The sequence below is a fragment of the Aureobasidium namibiae genome (genome assembly GCF_000721765.1).
Source record: "Aureobasidium namibiae CBS 147.97 unplaced genomic scaffold scaffold_7, whole genome shotgun sequence".
NCBI classification, from domain to species: domain Eukaryota; kingdom Fungi; phylum Ascomycota; class Dothideomycetes; order Dothideales; family Saccotheciaceae; genus Aureobasidium; species Aureobasidium namibiae.
This window is the reverse complement of record NW_013581202.1, coordinates 111101-129038: the sequence shown is the minus strand read 5'-3', so window position 1 is coordinate 129038 and position 17938 is coordinate 111101. Positions and strand designations below refer to the sequence as shown.

At 51.8% G+C, this 17938-nt stretch overlaps 10 protein-coding genes across 10 annotated transcripts; 5 read left to right on the top strand and 5 right to left on the bottom strand.

Moving 5' to 3' along the window:
• Window positions 1–72: 72 nt before the first annotated feature.
• On the bottom strand, window positions 73–1308 carry M436DRAFT_45015 (uncharacterized protein; the record flags this gene model as incomplete). The annotated part of the gene is made up of 2 exons (XM_013572506.1): window positions 73–246; window positions 307–1308. The coding sequence occupies 2 exons, from the start codon at window positions 1306–1308 to the stop codon at window positions 73–75; spliced, it is 1176 nt and encodes a 391-aa protein (XP_013427960.1).
• A 654-nt stretch (window positions 1309–1962) lies between these two features.
• Window positions 1963–3612, bottom strand: M436DRAFT_72112 (WD40 repeat-like protein; the record flags this gene model as incomplete). The annotated part of the gene is made up of 5 exons (XM_013572721.1): window positions 1963–2432; window positions 2482–2948; window positions 3005–3446; window positions 3503–3547; window positions 3600–3612. 5 exons carry the CDS (start codon window positions 3610–3612, stop codon window positions 1963–1965), a joined length of 1437 nt encoding a protein of 478 aa, XP_013428175.1.
• A 649-nt stretch (window positions 3613–4261) lies between these two features.
• Window positions 4262–4981, top strand: M436DRAFT_45247 (uncharacterized protein; the record flags this gene model as incomplete). The annotated part of the gene is made up of 1 exon (XM_013572543.1): window positions 4262–4981. The coding sequence occupies one exon, from the start codon at window positions 4262–4264 to the stop codon at window positions 4979–4981; it is 720 nt and encodes a 239-aa protein (XP_013427997.1).
• A 1299-nt stretch (window positions 4982–6280) lies between these two features.
• On the top strand, window positions 6281–7648 carry M436DRAFT_45006 (fructose-BISphosphate ALDOLASE, class II; the record flags this gene model as incomplete). Its single annotated transcript, XM_013572505.1, has 6 exons — window positions 6281–6340; window positions 6401–6445; window positions 6497–6571; window positions 6627–6856; window positions 6910–7480; window positions 7550–7648. The coding sequence occupies 6 exons, from the start codon at window positions 6281–6283 to the stop codon at window positions 7646–7648; spliced, it is 1080 nt and encodes a 359-aa protein (XP_013427959.1).
• A 1095-nt stretch (window positions 7649–8743) lies between these two features.
• M436DRAFT_81128 (uncharacterized protein) lies at window positions 8744–10216 on the top strand (the record flags this gene model as incomplete). The annotated part of the gene is made up of 1 exon (XM_013572808.1): window positions 8744–10216. The coding sequence occupies one exon, from the start codon at window positions 8744–8746 to the stop codon at window positions 10214–10216; it is 1473 nt and encodes a 490-aa protein (XP_013428262.1).
• Window positions 10217–10346: 130 nt separating this feature from the next.
• M436DRAFT_45458 (magnesium-dependent phosphatase-1) lies at window positions 10347–11060 on the bottom strand (the record flags this gene model as incomplete). The annotated part of the gene is made up of 2 exons (XM_013572585.1): window positions 10347–10721; window positions 10788–11060. 2 exons carry the CDS (start codon window positions 11058–11060, stop codon window positions 10347–10349), a joined length of 648 nt encoding a protein of 215 aa, XP_013428039.1.
• Window positions 11061–11428: 368 nt separating this feature from the next.
• On the bottom strand, window positions 11429–13554 carry M436DRAFT_44923 (uncharacterized protein; the record flags this gene model as incomplete). Its single annotated transcript, XM_013572488.1, has 3 exons — window positions 11429–13244; window positions 13347–13456; window positions 13522–13554. 3 exons carry the CDS (start codon window positions 13552–13554, stop codon window positions 11429–11431), a joined length of 1959 nt encoding a protein of 652 aa, XP_013427942.1.
• Window positions 13555–14255: 701 nt separating this feature from the next.
• On the top strand, window positions 14256–14914 carry M436DRAFT_44760 (trimeric LpxA-like protein; the record flags this gene model as incomplete). The annotated part of the gene is made up of 2 exons (XM_013572459.1): window positions 14256–14645; window positions 14711–14914. 2 exons carry the CDS (start codon window positions 14256–14258, stop codon window positions 14912–14914), a joined length of 594 nt encoding a protein of 197 aa, XP_013427913.1.
• Window positions 14915–15175: 261 nt separating this feature from the next.
• On the top strand, window positions 15176–15919 carry M436DRAFT_72106 (uncharacterized protein; the record flags this gene model as incomplete). Its single annotated transcript, XM_013572720.1, has 1 exon — window positions 15176–15919. The coding sequence occupies one exon, from the start codon at window positions 15176–15178 to the stop codon at window positions 15917–15919; it is 744 nt and encodes a 247-aa protein (XP_013428174.1).
• A 178-nt stretch (window positions 15920–16097) lies between these two features.
• Window positions 16098–17143, bottom strand: M436DRAFT_72105 (Hsp90 co-chaperone AHA1; the record flags this gene model as incomplete). The annotated part of the gene is made up of 2 exons (XM_013572719.1): window positions 16098–16781; window positions 16838–17143. The coding sequence occupies 2 exons, from the start codon at window positions 17141–17143 to the stop codon at window positions 16098–16100; spliced, it is 990 nt and encodes a 329-aa protein (XP_013428173.1).
• Window positions 17144–17938: the final 795 nt, after the last annotated feature.

Below are 17938 nucleotides of genomic sequence, written 5' to 3'. Positions count from 1 at the left end.
CCACGCTCCAACGACATGGCCTTGGGCAACTAAGAGCTTCGAGAAAGTTGAATACACCAGAAGATAAGCAGCTCAAAGGAAGATCTGCATCACGTCGCTCTTGTGGGATACGCGAAGGTTGCAGTTGTCCGCTTTACAGAGTGCGAAGCGTGGCGGTAATTCCGCTTCGTCTGCCCGCTCTTTTCCTTTGGTTCCTTTGGTGCTAGTCTTCCTCTTGCGATTGTTCATGCATGTACCGCAGTAGACCTGAGATGCTATGTCAGTGACTTTCCTCAAGCTGTCCGATTTCGACAGAATGTCGCTTACATGACCGCATGCCTTGACCACCCAAACTTGTCGTTTTTCTTCGCTTTCGCCAACTGCCAGCTCTTCTTCGCAATTCGGACACACGATTGTGTCTTCCTCGGTTGGATCCCTAGTAAATCCTTCTGGCGCGGGTGGAGGCGGGTCGAATTTCGGTGCGGGTAATTGAACATCGTCACCGTTTCTCAGATAATCGAAAGCAACAGTTTCATAGTTCATGAACGCCGGCCCACCGATACCCAAGATGTGATTAGGACGGGTGTTGTCGCCATTGTTGTTTACAGTCCCAAAGAGGTCTGGCATACGCATCATAGCAGCATATGCAGCTCGGACTGGGCCTGAGACACGAGACCCTTCGTATATCCTCTGAGCTAGCGTGCGGAGCTCCGGTCTCCCGTGTGCACCAAGCGGAGCCAGTAAGTTGACGCCGCTGCGTTCACCTGCAATGATGATATCATCTTCCGAATCGTCGAGAAGCAGTTCTTGAACGGGACGGCGCTGTTCGGGGTAGGGATCCAGGAAAGGAGGAGGTTGTGCGGGACGTTGTTCTGTGCGTGATCGTTGTCTGCTCGAGACGAACTGGACCTCGGGACTTGATGATGTTCGCGCATGCTGAGGATGGGTGTGCTGTACGGGGCTGGTGTCTGCAGACAAGTCTATGATCTCTCGTCCGAAGCGTGGCAAGGGTACGGAGGCCATGTTGGGTTGGGGTCGTGGCTGTGGTTGCGCTTGTGGGAGCGGTGTGGGAGCAACTGCAGAAGCAGCGGTAGATTCGTCGTCGGACGTCAAGTCGATCACATGGTTGGCCGAGGTGCTTGAACGACTAGAGGATACTGGTCGGCGATAGTCGTATCCATCTCTCGGAAAGTGAGGCGGTAGCGAAGGCAGAGGTACAGGCAGAGGTAGAGTGAGGCGGGGGTTGGGCGGAGGAGCGCGGCGATGTGGAGAGTTGGAGTTTTGGCGGACAAAGAGCGGCGAGGGCGATGAGCGACTGTGTGAATCCATCTGGGTGCGGGTGTAGGAGCGCTGGGTACGAGGTTAGTATAGATCGTGACAAAATTGCAGCTTATGGTATCGCACCTTGTCGCTACCTGAGCGGTCGAATTGAAAGTCAAATGGAGGTCTTCTTCGGCCGCCGTCCATGCTGCGCGGCTAGCAGCTGAGGGGACAAAAGACGGTTGATGGAAGGTGCTGGACCACCAAACTCGCAGGTGCTGAGCGGTCGGTGGCAATAGGAAATAGTCGGTGAACCAAGGAAGGTGTGAAAGAAACCCATTCACAGTCCAGCATGGACGTTGATGGATGCGTGAATGGCTGCTGCTGCTGTGGGGAGATGTGACGATGCATGGCTTTGTTTGGTGACCTGAGTTCGCCGCCTTGGTGTGAGAACGCATGTCTATCTCCGACAACACATTTCGGAACTCGCATGTGATATGCTCGTGCAGTCATGCCTGCTAGTAAACATATAAACCCTTGGGAGACAGTACCGTTGACAAGGATTTCTGAAGCTAAGGACGTTGTTCTGCTGTAGAGTCTCTCTTGGACATTCCCTCCATCTTAACCTCTAGCTGTCAATGCCATTTTTGGTCTTTTAGCTATTGTCTCCTTGTTTAAATACCTGCTTTTGAGACATATCGACATTGATCCCATCCCCATCCTTTACGACGACAAGACGCTGACGCTACCATCGGTCGCCAATGCAACAATGCTCTGTGCCTTGGGTCCCCATTTCACATCAACTGCGTTCAGTGCCCTTCTAACCAGCTCTGACCAACTCTTCGAGCCCTTTGAGTAGTGCTCAACTGCCACAAATCCTTGTCCGCATGCTGCGAGGTACTGTCCAGTGTAGTCCCAGCTGACTCCTGTCACGACTGTGCCCAAGTCGATCGCCTTGATCTCTGCCATCTTGCGCAAGTCCCAGACACTAACACTGGTCTGGCCTTGTACTGCCGACGCAAGCCATGTGCCGTTCTCTGAAAAGGATACTGTCTGAAGAGGTGATTGTCCGAAGGTTGAATCGAAGTTGGCCACGTTCTCTGACGTCTTGACATCGAAGAGCTTGATCGTTCCCTTGCTGCTGCCGGCTGCGAACAGGTGACCGTCGGGGTGGAAAGCAGCAGTGGTGAGTTCTGGGCGAAATTAGTAACTGCTTCTTCTCCTTCAAACAAGTAAACGTACCGGAATCAGTAGAGACCTGGGTGATGGTTTGAAGCGACTGCAGATCATAGAGAACGTAGCTCTTGTCCACGCCGACCGATGCCAGGATGTCTCCGCATGGGTGCAGAGCGACTGCACTGACTGCACCTGCATGGCGGTCAAAGCTAGCAACCTCGGCTTCGTTGTCGAACACCTTGATCGCTCCAGTCGAGAGGGCAACCACAGGCTTGTTGCCGCACCAGACAGCATCGGTAACAGAACCACCACCACACTTCAATGTCTGCACAACCTGCCTTTGTGATACTGAGTAGACACCAACCACGCCGTCGCTTCCTCCAACAAGTGCCAAGTCGCCTGTCTCGTTGACAGCAATCGAGCGGCCTCCAGGGTACAAGGGCTCCGAGTTCTGGGTGGATTGCATGGCCTGCAGAGAATCGGGGGTTGCCCAGCCCTCAGGTGTCGGGCGCTTTCGTCGAGTTGACGACAATCTGATAGCATTACGTTAGCAGGTACACAAGCACGGATCTTCCGCGATTAAACATACTCTGTCTGTGTTTGCTCAATCTTTGCGACAATGGCCTTGGGCAAGCCTTGTCCATCCACCTGCATAGCATCTCCATTTGCCCCATTCGAAGTCGAAGTAACGGAGATTCTGGCCAAAGCATCTCTAGCTTCATCTCTCTCTTTTTGTAGACGTGCGATAACTTTCTCGGCGGAGTCGCTGTAGTAGAGGGCGGTACTGAGTTCCTGGCGGGTCTCGGCCAGTTGCTGCTTGAGCTGATATGTCTCGAGGATGAGGGCATCCCATTCGTTCTGGAAAGTGGAAAGAAGAGCGGGGATCGAGGTCAAGGTCGGGGGTCTAGGGCGAACTACGCGAGCTTGTTTGAGCTCGACCAGGTCCTCGACTGTGAGGTCCTCTCCAGTCACCGGATCCGTGCCGTTCTCGGAGATGTATGTTTCGATCAATCTTCTTTCGAAGACGTTGCCTGGTCACGGTGTTAGATTTGGCGCAACCTTGTCGCAATTCGTGGTGAGATAATACCGCTCTTGCGCGACGCAACAGGCTGCTGGGGGGCCTCTCCTGAGACTGTAACAATTGTTAGCGAACATCTTCGTATCGACTAAATGCTATCACGTACTTGCACACAACATCTTGAGTTGGTTTGGCGAAATGTGATGCCAATTGCGAAGGTCAAAGGCTGGAGTCCTTACATTCGTTCTTCGATCCAACGCGATTCGAGTTTGCTTGGTTTGCTTGCCAAGCTCGCAACTACCTTCACTCGTCCTCTTCCTACTACCTCTTTCCTCTTCCTGCAATGAACAATTCTAATGTAGTCTTACATCCGACAAAGGTAGCGTTTCATGTGCAATGGTTATAGTCTAGATTATGTCGTAAGAAGGTCAGTAGACGGATCCCATAACGCTCGCCGAGTGCATTTCCGTAAGAGTGATCAAATCAGATCAGTCTACAGTTGCCTGTCAAGATGCACAAGCTCTCACATGTAGAGCCCGTAAGTCTTGAAAAGAGCTTGGTCGGCTTCAGTCTGCACCGCGCTTGTCAGCTATCACTTTCCGATCGTTCCTTCACTCTTCAATCCTGCTCTCCCTTGTTGCCTCGCCCCTTCCTGAAGAAGTCTTCCTCACGACGAGAGTCTGGTTTTCTCTTTGCTCCCCTAAACCGCAACTTGCGTTCATCTGCCACCTGACCTCCGTGGTCATCCTTCATACGTTGCGGTCATCCACCAACATGACCGACCCCCCATCAACACACCATTTACCCTCATCACCAGACACTGCGATCATGACCGACACGCACGTACCCCATCTCCCCAACGAGATCCTGTACGAGATCGTTAGCTACGTCGCTGACGAGGACGTTCTAAATCTCCGGCTCTCGGACAGGACCTTTCACTCCGTCACAGCCGACCGTTTCGAAGTGACCTTCTTCAAGAGTCGCGCCTACGACATGTCAACCAAAGGACTCGAGGCTCTGGTCAAGATCACTGAGCAGCCGACCTTCGCTCGCCACATCAAGACTATCGTTATAGGTCATGGTGGCAAGGTCTATCCTGGCGAGCACCGCGATCTGCTTGTACAAGCGTTCCAGAATCTCGCTAGCATCGGAAACACCATCTCTCTCGGACTGCGTCAGGTGCGTAAATGTCGCAACTACCGGCGTAGACATCGTGTGGTCCTTCGCCACACGCTCAGGTTCTTCCGGGAGAAAGTACTTGGTGCTGCTGTTCACGCTCGAATGCCTCTTGGAGATTTTGTCGCAGACCTTCAGAGCGCTTCACAAAAGCGTAGGTTCCCTTCGGTCACGGACGACTGGAGTTTGGCTATCCAGCGTGACTTACGATTCGGCGCTGTGGGCCACAATCAGTTTAGCGGTCTGAGCATCAAATTAGGTATGACAGGATCGGATTCTAGCAGCTTAGGCCACATCTTCGTCGACAAGTTCGACAAGCGCCTGGAAGTTTTGAATGCTGGCACTTGGGCATGGCAGCGCCATCTGCAGTAGGGATACTCGATGAACCTCCGCGAGCTTGTCTTGGAAGATTGCGACACAAACGGCAGCTATATATACAAATTGCTGGTTGCTTCTGGCCAAACGATTCAACGCCTGTCACTGTATGACGTCCGCCTGAGGACAACCATGTATGGACAATCTGAATCCTGGATGTCGCTTTTCGCAGAACCAACAATCTCTCTTCACGTCTTGGTGTCCTGTAAGCTTGGCAATCTCTGGGACGGGACGAACGGATGTTGGCTCGAAGGAGGTGACAAGACTATTGCAGCCAGCACCAGAGCTCAAGTCTCTACTGTTCTTGCGAACCTCGCTGCCGGTATCTGCAACTTCACGCTCGATGGTTGATGAAGGCTTACCGTGTGGTATCTTTCTGTTCACGTATCATGTCTTCTCTTCGACTGATACCGCAAAGAGCTCGGGACGAAGACCCCTCTGTTGTTGACCCTACTACTGGCTCCTCGGAAAGAAACTGACATCAGAAGTGGGGAAAGACTATGCATCATGGTATTTCATAGCTGTAATTCAGTATGTACATTACAGATGGAGGCACGGGTCGATTAAGATGGTTTGTCGCTCTATACAAGCTGCTCGCAGAGGCTCCGTATCGATAACATTGCTCATCAAATGATTGTTCCAATATGAATCAAGGTCCTGTGCTGGTGATCGTTGTATGTCCTACACGTGGTTGTAGGGCTGGCTTCTGCTCCACCATAATGCATTTATCACGGATGGTCATACCCTGCAAATAGAACTGTCACCGGCTTCGGTGAGGCTCACAGAGCTCGTAGGTTTGGCACGAGATGGCAAGTGAACTGTTGGGACCGGAGACCGGTGTTTCTAAGCCTGACTTGTGTGCGACGTCCAAGCTCTGGCTGGTTTGCTGAGGAAGGAGGGCTGACCGCTTCTGCGCGTTGTCGAAGCTGTAGAGAGCTCTCGAAGCTCAAACGAGACGCAACATTCTGGAGGTTGACAGTTGATTTATCCGGACGCATGGTAAGTGACGAATGCTCATTCGTGCGTTTTCTGTGGCAGCACCGCACAGCGCAAGCAGTCAAGAGCGCCTGGATTCCGATTTCCTCCGTCGGCGGACCTCGGTGTTACTCGTCTTGTTGTCAAACGTGTGATGCAACCAAACTCATGCCCCTCGGGCCCGTGCGGGACAGTATGATGCAGAGTGCCCCGCTAATTGAGTCCTCTTAATCTTCAGCTCAACACTCCTCGCTCGATCTTCTTCATCTTCATCTTTCTTCAATTCCACAAGAAACAACTCTCTATACACATCTATTCAAAATGTCTGCCCAAGAAGTTCTCAAGAAGTCCGGTGTCATCTACGGCGAGGACGTCAAGACCGTAAGCTACCTTGCAAGTTAAAAGGCTTGACAGAACCTTCGCTAACCTCTCCGATTGTAGCTCTTCAAGTACGCCCAGGAGAAGAAGTTCGCCATCCCTGCCATCGTATGTGAAGATCAATCTCGATGAATTGATCATTTACTGAACTTCTTGCAGAACTGCACTTCTTCCTCCACCGTCGTTGCCTCGCTCGAGGCTGCCCGCGACAACAAGGCCCCCATCATCCTCCAGGTAAGGAGTATCACAGTGAACAGAGCAGAAGACAGCCAACTCACAGCGACAACAGGTCTCTCAGGGTGGTGCCGCCTACTTCGCCGGTAAGGGTGTCGACAACAAGAACCAGGAGGCTTCCATCGCCGGTTCCATTGCTGCCGCTCACTACATCCGCGCCGTTGCCCCCGCCTACGGTATCCCCGTTGTTCTTCACACCGACCACTGCGCCAAGAAGCTCCTCCCATGGCTCGACGGCATGATGGAGGCCGATGAGGCCTTCTTCAAGAAGAACGGCACCCCTCTGTGAGTTTGGCCATCCATTGCTGATCTTGTGACGTCGTCTAATAACTGTCCAGTTTCTCTTCCCACATGATTGACTTGTCTGAGGAGGAGGTTGACTACAACATCCAGACCACCAAGAAGTACCTTGAGCGTGCTGCCCCCATGAAGCAGTGGCTCGAGATGGAGATCGGTATCACCGGTGGTGAGGAGGATGGTGTCAACAACGAGGATGTTGACAACAACTCCCTCTACACCCAGCCCGAGGACATCTACGAGATCTACAAGACCCTCTCCGAGGTCTCGCCCTTCTTCTCCATCGCCGCTGGCTTCGGTAACGTCCACGGTGTCTACAAGCCCGGTAACGTCAAGCTCCAGCCCGGTCTCCTCTCCAAGCACCAGAAGTACGTCCAGGAGAAGACTGGCTCCAAGGATGACAAGCCCGTCTTCCTCGTCTTCCACGGTGGTTCCGGTTCCTCCGTCGAGGAGTTCCAGGAGGCCATCTCCTACGGTGTCTGCAAGGTCAACCTCGACACTGATCTCCAGTACGCCTACACTGAGGGCATCCGCGACTACATGGTCGGCAAGAAGGACTACCTCAGCAGCCAGGTCGGCAACCCCGACGGTGCTGACAAGCCCAACAAGAAGGTACGCTACAACTCACATCTTATCATTCAATTGTTCCTTCGAGCCAATGCTAACATTCTCTTCCTCTAGTACTACGACCCTCGCGTCTGGGTCCGTGAAGGTGAGAAGACCATGACCAAGCGTGTCGCCGTCGCCCTCAAGGACTTCAACACCGCCAACCAGCTCTAAATCATCACATCAAGAATTTGATGAGGATGTACGAAACAAGACACAGCCTGCTTTTTGGAACGTGATGGAGGTCAATCGCCTTATCATCACTTGAAACAGGATGACTATCTTAATCATTTATGGGTTTATGAATGCTACTTTCCAGGTATCTTTTGACTCCACACAAGTAAAGCCTGTAGAAAGAAATAAAATTTGTTGTACATATTGTTTATCTCTATTCCCTGTCCTATCTGGGAAACCTCTCACTCTGTTTACAGCATGTGTGAAAGGCCGAGTCGGCATTTTCAACAGAAGAGTGATCGATGATCTGGACTTTGGAAATTTCTATTTCTTGCTGATCGCAGCTCGGCACAAACAATGGGGCGATGAAGTCATCTTGGATCAAGGGTCCCGTCTTCTCGGTTGCGGAGTCCACGGCCCGAGAGTGTCATGCTGCTCTTCGATCATGATTAATGTGAATCATGCTGCTGGACCATCATGATCAAAGATGATGCTGCTCTACAAATTACCCATGTTAGGGAAGATGACACGATAGTATCACTCCTGTGCTGTGGTTTTGTACGGGCTTGAGTAGTAGACATCGTTCGCGAGTGTCCATGCTTGGTGCATGAAGGAGAAAAATCTGTCTCGATGGGTTTGCTCAAGACTTCAGAAGTATTCTTTAAGGATGTATCGCTGTCATCTGCAATTCGGTGTACGTACCACGTACGGAGATATCTACTACGTCTATATTTTCCACCCGTTCAATCACCGAAGAAGCATTATCTATGAAGCAAAAACCTCCAGGATGCAGGCCCAAAAGTTGTGGTCGATGGTACAACCCTGTGATCAGCGCAAAGTTCGGAGATATCCTTCTATCGCCGATGGTATAATAAGAATGACGAACTCGTCATTGCCACATTCTATCCACGTTCACACCACCAGCCTATGCCACCATTGCCGTCCTCAGCCCTGCCTGTCTGTTCGCGATGTATGCGACCGGGATTTGCTCAGCGGGTTGCCCGAAACACCCAACAGGTCCGCCGTCTTTCGACGCCACCCACTGATGCTCAATCGAATCATGAAGCAAAAGAACAAGAGAAGGAACAAGGAGCCATGTCCCGCCGACTGGCTGCATTGAGCGAAGAAGGACTCGAGTCAGGCGGCCGAAGTGCTCGTAGAGCCGTGGAAGAAGCCGGCTTTGACGAAAGCCTTAAGCAGGACCTACTCGAGCGGATTGCTACAGCTTCTTTCCGAAACGAACACGCCGGTGCCATATCCCAGGCAGAAATGCCCAGCAGTGCAAGTCGTCACAGCAGAGATGTAGCTGGCGCGACTCCGTGGTCTGGCACCGAGAGCGTGCATGATGCATCGCTTCGCATGCTCAACGATTCCTACAAGCCTCCGAAGCCCGTTCGTGTATCTTCAGGAGGAGCGTCTCGCGGACCTCCAAGCAAGATCGACACCGGTAGACCAAAGAACGCTCCGTCTTCGGGGATGCGGCTGGCGAATGCACGCGACAAGACATCAATCTATGCCGAAATGAAGGAGCTGCCCGATGACGAACGAGAAAAGTTTCGCAAAGAGTTGAAGGAACGCTTCACGCCCACCGCGCGCTCTGCACCCGTGACGCTGAAAGGTTTGGAGTCTCTTGCCAATGAGCGCATAGAGGATGCAATTGCTCGAGGAAAATTCAAGAATTTGCCCAGAGGAAAGGCTATCGAGCGTGACTACAATGCTAGCAGTCCTTTTATCAACACCACCGAGTACATGCTCAACCGTATGATCCAGCGACAAGACATTGTGCCCCCCTGGATCGAAAAGCAACAAGATATCGTCAGCAGTTCCAATCGCTTCAGAGCTCGTCTGCGTGCCGATTGGCGGAGACATGTTGCGAGGTCTATCGCCAGCAGAGGAGGATCTCTGGAAAGCCAACTGGTACTCGCTGAAGAATACGCACGCGCAGAAGCCATTGAAAACCCGCCTGCAAAGAAACGCACCGAGAAGATCAACACCATCGACAAAGCCGGTCATCTGACTCAAATGAAGGTAGATGGCGAGATTAAAGCATCTGGCACTGCAACCACCAAAGATGCGCAGCATATCACAATCACCGAGACTCCCATAGACGAGGCGGCGCAGCCGTTGTCGAAAGAGAGTGAGCTACAGGTATCCGTCGACGCACCTCTGGAAACTGTAGTAGAAGAACCAAAGGCTCCTGCACCAAAAGTCGCACCATTTAGGGATGCAGATTGGCTACGCACCGAGAGAGCTTACCATCAAGCCGCCATCGACAACCTCAACCAGCTGACACGCTCATACAACCTCATGTGTCCAGCTCTGGCCCAGCGACCTTACTTTTTCCTGGACCGCGAGTTGAATGCATGTTATGCGGAAGTCGCGCCTCAAGTAGCCGGCGCTATTCAGGAGCGTGCTGTGGCACCGAAGCCAAGGTTTGAAAATACTTCTAGCAATAGCCCTGGTAGGATTCTGGGCAATCTGGCTGGCCCTGCTAGTAAGGTGTATGACGAACAGCGTCCGCAGTTTGGCTTCCGAGATCTTTGGAGGGAGTGGTTCAGCAAAAAGTAGTCGTCTTGCAATATAGATGGAGAATAGAAGCGAACATGACACACATGCACAGTTGTCTGCGGTCCAAGATGTATTCGTTCGCAATGCACGCTCATAGCTGGTGCTTGCGGTGGCCGTATAGAGTTTCAAATCATGAATCCTCCTTCTTCAACCTGTGATTCCTCTCCCTCCATAGCTTGACACCAGCATCAACTTCCTTCCTCGACACACCGTCTCTTACCAACTTCATCGTGACCCCCAAAGTCTCCACATTCTTATTCCTCGACTCGTCATCGAAAAACAGCATTTCCTCGTACGGGATGTTCGTCCTCTTGTGTATACGCGAAAAATGTGTTTTCTTGTCGCCAGGGTAAATCTCCAATTCATCGAAAACAGACAGAGCTTTTGGCGAAGATGCAGGGGATGTCGGTGAGGAAGGGACGAGGAGGTAGGATAGCATTTCGCGAGCGAGTTCTGGTGCTTGGGTCCGCGATGCCGCGCACAGTGTCAGGTTCTTCTCTTTGATCTGGACATGGAACGAGTTAAGCTGATATTCCCACGTGTGTCTGGTAGTTGTCATAAAAGAACGTACTGCGACCAAGATACCAGCAACGTCTGGGTAAAACCCGTACGAGTCGTTGTAGCGATCTTTCACCACCAAGCCGTCTTTGGTAGGTTTCAATGGGCCAGTGACGTGTGTATCCACCCAGAAAGGCCAGAGCGTATAGTCCAAGTCGAAAACCATGACCTGCGGTAGTGGTAGTCCATCGCTGAATGTCAAAGGTGCCTCGACCTCGGAGGCTGGAGCCGTGACGGTTGTGCTGTCGTCGCCTGTTTCGACTGCCTTGTAAGATTTTCGAACCATGACTATGGTTGCTAGCGTGATTGTAGCGAATGTAAATTTCGATATGCCGTGAGACCGTATGATGGATGTCTTTGTCAAGGTGAAGACAGGTCGCCGCCGGAAGAGACGAAAAAGTCCATATGCACATACGTCACCGATAAGCATGTGATGACCATTTTGCTCGAAACACTCTTGAAAACACCAAAGCACAGCACCGAGACTCGTTGATGGATGTGTGATATCTACGATACGACTAGCTCTGTACAAGGAATGTTCTTTCTATCATTGTTTAATGCTTGGGTGTAAAAGCACCTTTGAGCCTACGAGCTATTCGATCTGCATTTTCGTCTGCTGCTGGGATAATCCGCCTTTCCATCTGTTGCTGAGGCTCAATACTCGACGCAACCTGCACCCGAAAGGAGCATCAGAAGTTGGGCACTCTCGTCCTTCATTCTCCAGTCGTGTCCGCTCTTCAGAGTCTCCCTCTTCTGGCCCCACGTGAACGCCTTCTTTTGCTTGTCTACGCCAAGGTGACTGAGATCGACAGGGCTCATGCTGAGTCTGAGGATCTCGAGGCACACTGGGAGAGGAAGGTGACAACGCAGACTGACATCTCTGTAGCCATCGCTCTCACCCTTGTGGTAAGCCTTCAACTTTTCCATTCTGTTTTGCTGGAATCGCACGTATCCCTCGGCGTTGACAAATCCTTCGGATTTCTGGCTACCGTCCGAGCTATTTCCTCCGAAACTTGTAGAGTGGCCACGAGACGAGGCGCTGGTTCGAAGAATCTTGGTGTGCGAGACTGGAATGCCGTCAGGAGTGGTCGGCTCAGGGCTCATGGAATCCACTGGCGAAGTTGTCATAAGAGTGGCGGCATATGAACGCTTGGATTGGCCGTCTTCGAAGTCCAGTGGGCCCGAGTGGAGCGACAGCGAGCTCAGAGAATGTTTGAAACGTTCATCGGTGACAGGCACGTCAATCAGCTGGTTGATGTCAACTTGGTCAGCATGGCCATCCTTGTTCTGACTAGACACGACACTGTGCTCGTTCTCCTCGAGAAGCGAACATGCGGTGTTGTTCGTCTTGAATACGGGCGCCAGGAGAAAGACCTTGCGGGACGCAATGATGGCAGCTAGGGATGCACGCCACAGGTCGACACTCTCACAACCAGCGTGTCCGATGGTGTTGCGTTGAATCTTCTTGCGAGCACTCTGAATGTCGGACTTGTCAAACATGCTGTAGTCCATGGACTGAACCGAAAGAAGGCTCGAACGGCGCAGGCCGACACCGAATGCGGCTCTAGGGGACGTGTCAGGTGCGTCTGGGAAGCCGGCCGACATGAACGAGCTTGTCATGCTGTCTGAATCCCCCAAAAGCATCTTCATTCTCAACTTTTCAGCACATTGGAGCAAGTGAAGGCCGTCTTTGGATAGGGAGTCGGAATTCTTGTCCCAATCAATGCCCTTGGTGTTGGCATCTTGACGGTAGGTGCGGATAGAAGACGAGGCCTCGGTTGCGTTGTTCTCTGTGACAAGTTGGATGGGATAATAGTGTTGTTCTAAAACGTAGGACAGGAAGAGGGCGCCCGTATCGTCCAAGCCAACATTGGTCAAGGTCAAGTATGGGATGGATCGAAGACCACAGCGGTGCTTGAGCAGCCAAGCATCGGCGAGCGTCTTTCCGTTGGCACATGTCGAAAGGCTGGGATCCTTGGTGTTTGTGGAGTGGGTGGCATCGAGACTGCTGTGGCTGAGTATAGAGCAGCTGTCAGGTAAGGTGATGAGAGAGTGGTTGCCGGTGGCTGGTTCGGGATCCACAGCGGGCTCGCGTGAGTAGACTCGGGCAAGAATCTCAAACGCACGGCATCCGAGTGAAGGATTATCACTGAGATCAAGCCTGCGCAGGGTCATGCAGCTGCGGAATGACTGGAGAAACAACTGCCATTCCTCTGCCTGCTTGTCGGTTGAGACGTGGAAGTTGTTGTGCGACAGATCGAGAGTTTGCAGAGTGTATTGAGAGGCCTGGATAAGAGGGGCCAGGCGAGCCAGAGACCTTGTAGTGAGATGGTTGTCGGAGAGGTTGAGATCGACCAGAGCCAAGTCTCGACATGTGGTGAAGGCGTTTTGCAGACCGTCAGCGAGAAGAGCAAAGCCCTCATCAGTCAGAGATTTGCCAGGCACTTTCAGGTCGAGCTTGTGGAGGGTGCTGTCTTTTGCGTCGTTGTCGCAGTCATTGCGCTCTCTGTCCTTGATCTTGAGTCGATCCTTCCTGGGAGTGCGCGTGGCCGCGGCGGGCAACCTCAATGACAATCTAGGGGCCGACGACAACGATCTGATGGCCTCGCGCTGTTTCTTGTCTGCACGTTTCTCAAGGTCCGACGCAATTGACTTGCCCAGCTTCGGACCCGATGATGTGCGCTACATGGAAGCCGTGTCAGCGTGTGCGCAGGTCTTTTATCTCGTGTGCGTGCCATCGAACTTACACCTGTGTAGTCGAACTTGTTGGATTTGACCATGATTTAGTCGTGCCGATCTACACTTGGGAGTGGTGTGTCGACGTGGACGCGTTGTCAATACGCGAGTGGTGTGCGATGAAAAGAGTGTTGGTCGGTGTAGGTATAAACAACGCCGATACAAACAAGACATGGGAAACCACGCCATGACCACGAGACTTCTGCTCGGCTCTGGAACAGTCTTTTTCTTTCTTTGCAAACGAGCGAAGTTGATTTGGGAAAGAACGGGAATTTGAGGGCTCTCTCTGCATCGTACCTGCTGTTACCATACTGTGTAGGTTCGCGCCCTCCTCTACAAGAGCCACCTAACTCATTGAATCGACCTACATTGATACAGATACGTACACTTACGGGCATCAGGTTACTTAGCATATCTAGCCTATTGTGTCTCTGATTGCTGCTGTGCTAGACAAACAGCTGCGCATCTCACACCGGGAAGCACTTGATTGGTCCAGTGTCAAACCGCATGTATTCCCAGACAGAGTCAAAGCTGGGTATCGCACGTCTGACTAGGTACGAAGACAACACATTGACAGTTTAGCAAGTGTAGTTGTGTCGCTTCTCTCCGGGACATGAAGTTGAGCATCCTCAAATTTCTCGGCAACAGCCACATCTCCGCTGCACGTGTCACTCTTCCTCCACCACCTTGTTTGTTCATCGATACAATTGCTTGCGCTTCAACTCGAACATACTAGGTATCTACCATGTCTTCTGGTGCAGGTAGCGTCCGTCGGCAGGCTTCAGCTGCTCCTGGTCCCAAACCGCCATGCTCAATTCACCCGTCAGCCATAATTTCCGACAAGGCCGTGATTGTTGGTACGCATCCCGTCTCGATTGGTGAGAACGTGGTACTGCACCCGTTCGCAAAAATTGTATCAAACACAGGAGCTGTTCGCATAGGGAAGAATTGTGTGGTTGAAGATCGGGCTACTGTTGGCTTGAGTGACAGCCCTGGAGCTTTCGCCGGAACAACGGTCGAACTCGAGGAAAGTGTCAGCGTCGAGAGCGGATCAATTGTGCAGGCCGAGAAGATAGGGACTGGCAGCACGGTTGAGGCCAACTCAACTCTAGGACCTGGCGTAATCGTAGGCAAGGTTAGTGACCAGTCTATACTCACAAACATGTCTGTACCATTTGTGTGCTGACCTCAAGACTATAGTTCTGCAAGATAACTGCATCTTCCAGCATTCAATCAGAAAACCTGCCTGATTTCACTATTGTCTACGGCGGAAATGCCAGACGCATAGACACTACTGCAAAAAACCGACCAGATGTCAGAGACCTCAAACTCAAGGGCCAAGTGATGCATATCGAAACATTGAAGCGGTTGGTACCCAGCAATACCATGAAATGGCTGTCTTAACCCAATCGCCTTGAAACTACGGCCATATCGAAAACACAAAGCAGTCTCGACCTCACGAGAATATCAAAGTATTCTTGACGTCTGGTTATAGAGCTGAGTTCCGGCAACAGTGCTTCTGACAATGCGTCAGAGATCGGCTACTACGTCATGGACAACGGACGTTTATAAAGTCTTTTTGTCAACTCGAGTATTGTTTCGACGACCATGTACAGTCTTTCGGTCATTCAGCGAAGAACGTTAATCGGACAGACGCGAACAATCATGTCGCAAAACACTCGACTTTCATACTCTGCAGCTGCAGGGTCCGCAGATATACCAAAGCCGCAACCAAAGCCGGTCAACAAACCACCCGCCAACCAGTCCTCGTCAAATCACCGTCAGCATGCCTCTGGAGAGCAGCAAGGCAGCCGACATGGTGGACCAAGCCACAAAAGGAATCAGTCGCCTTCATATATCCCGCAGACATCATCTGCAGAAGAAGCAGTCTACGTCTTGACTCTTCTAACAGACGCCAAACACCACCGCACCTTGACCGAGACACGAAACAAGTACTTCCCTCCTCGGTTGAACAGACTCGAAGCACACATCACTCTCTTCCATGCACTACCCGGAAGTCAGCTCGAGGAATCGATCAAGCCAACTCTGAGGGAGATCTCGAGCAAGACCTCGCAATTCCATCTCCTTGCCGCAACACCGTTCCGACTCAACAAAGGCATCGCTATCGGCCTGCCTAAATCTTCTGGTGGTGACGATGCTAGACAAGTCCACCAGCAATTGAAGGCGGCTTGGGCGGACTTCTTGAGTCGTCAAGACGCTGGCGGGTTTGCAGCGCATTACACCATCATGAACAAGGTCGATGATGAGAAGGAGGTACAAAAGGCTTTTGAGCAGGTGCAACAGGAATGGAAAGGATGCCACGGTACCGTCCTCGGTCTCTCCCTGTTCAAATACGATCGCGGAAACTGGGTGCATAACGAGGACTTCAAGTTTGCGCCCAGTCAATGATTGAAGAGAAAAAGAGTCTAAAAGTTGAGACGACTTGATGTGTATAATTTTGTATGATTATTCTCGAACCTAAATGTATCTCTAATCAAAGAGAACGAACCGAAGGAGTCCGATTGAAATGCTTTCGTGTACCCGTAAAATTCTTGTCGCATTTCTGTGAAAAGCTGATTGACTCTGCTCACAGGATCGAGCCGATGCCGAATGTCTGCTTCATCGAGCGAACGTAGTAGTTCTCCCAGTTGCGCTTGGTGGCCTCCTCTTCACCGACGGGCACGCCAGCCCAGTCGACGCGCATGATGGTGACAGAGTCGACGTTGTTCTGCTCAAAGGCAATGTTCAGAGTGCTGTAGTGACCCTGGGGCCACTGAGCCAGACGCCACTTCTGGACAATCTTTGTAGGTTCCGAGAGCTCGACGTACTCTCCACTGACGTTTCCGCCAAAGATCTCGAACTTGCCGCCGGGTCTAGCGCCCTCGAAGACCTTCGGAGGTGCGCGGGTGAATGCAGCGATGCGTTGAGGGTCGGTGAGAATTTGGAAAAGCATGGGAGCGTCGCAACGGAACTCTTGCTGGTCGCTGAGACTGGTCACGTTCACGGCGGGGCCTTTACCGTTGGAGGTAGTGGTGGTAGTCGAGGACTTGGAGTCGTCGCTTGACTTGTTGACAGATGAGCTCGAGTAGACTTTGGCGGGAGTGAAGGCGGGCTTGTGACCAGCAGCGTGCTGAATGTCTTTGCCGTGGGCTTCCATCAGGGCATGGCCCAGCTGCTGGAATCTAGCGCGAAGTTGCGAGGTAATTTGCGATCGGACGAGGTCCTTGACGGGGGTCTTGGAGGAAGACTCAGAGTACATGTCGATCTCGAACTAGACATGATGTCAGCAACAAGGCTGAAGCGTGTGAAGAGTGTGGAATCACGCACCACGTACTCATCCTCTTCGGTGTCATGAGCAACCTCAGGGATGGTGATGGTACCGCTGACATCCTCGTCGTCCTTTGTCTTGCCAGTGTACTCGAGTTGCAACTTGAGGTCGAAGATGGTGATGACCTTGCCCTTGCGTTGTGCGACCTCGACATCGCCCTCCTGGCTCAGTAGCTTTGAGATCTCAGCGGATGCACCATCCTTCTCTGCCTTGATGCCGACGAGGTCTTTTTCCAGATATTCCTTGGTCCAGCCTGAGACATCCTTGTTGACCCAGTGCCAGTTGTTGGGGTTGTGGAGAACCATGTCGGCGACGTGGAGGGTTTTGTGAAATCAGAGGGTAGATTATGCGCGTCTAAACATGGAAAGGTCAGCCAATGCACCGTGACTCAAGAAACGGATAGAGAGATGTGAATGAGTATCTGTATCAGAGATAGGGACGTTGTCCCCGCAAGCTATTCCGCAGCAAAAAGAGTACAAGTCTTTCTAGGACTGGTGCCAGCTGGTGTCTCATCATACAATGGTGACGCGGGATGTAGGCAGAGTCATCGGACTTACATTGCTCAAACAGTAGGGCAAATTGGAACAGGAGGAAAAGAAGAAGATAGCAAGCGCAACAACCAGACAGGCAGACGATGGATATTCAAGATGATGGTCGAGCGACAGGAGACCGGGACAGCGAGGAAATATTGTTGCAGAAACGTCTAGAAGCACCAAGCTTTGGCCAATCATGCGGGGAGTCTGAGTCTCGGAGGAGCAGCGGCAGCAGTATCAACAACGACGACGATCAGAACAATCATGTGTCACGAGTTATGCTCAAAATCCGATATTCTGGCAAGGAAGGTAATTGCTTAACATTTCACGTTTCGACACAGCCGCGGCAAGGAAGCTTTGCATGCCGCTATGCCTGGGCTTGTCTAGCGACCCTTTCACAACAATTGCTCTTGATGTGTACACACAGTGTTCAGATCTCGACTACGTCTTGAGATAGCACAGAGCATGTATAATGGTGTGAGCATCAAGACCGGACAGAGATAGATTGTGGAGGAAAGGTCCTGGATGTCAGGAGCAGTTTTGAGAATAATTGTACATGTCGAAGAT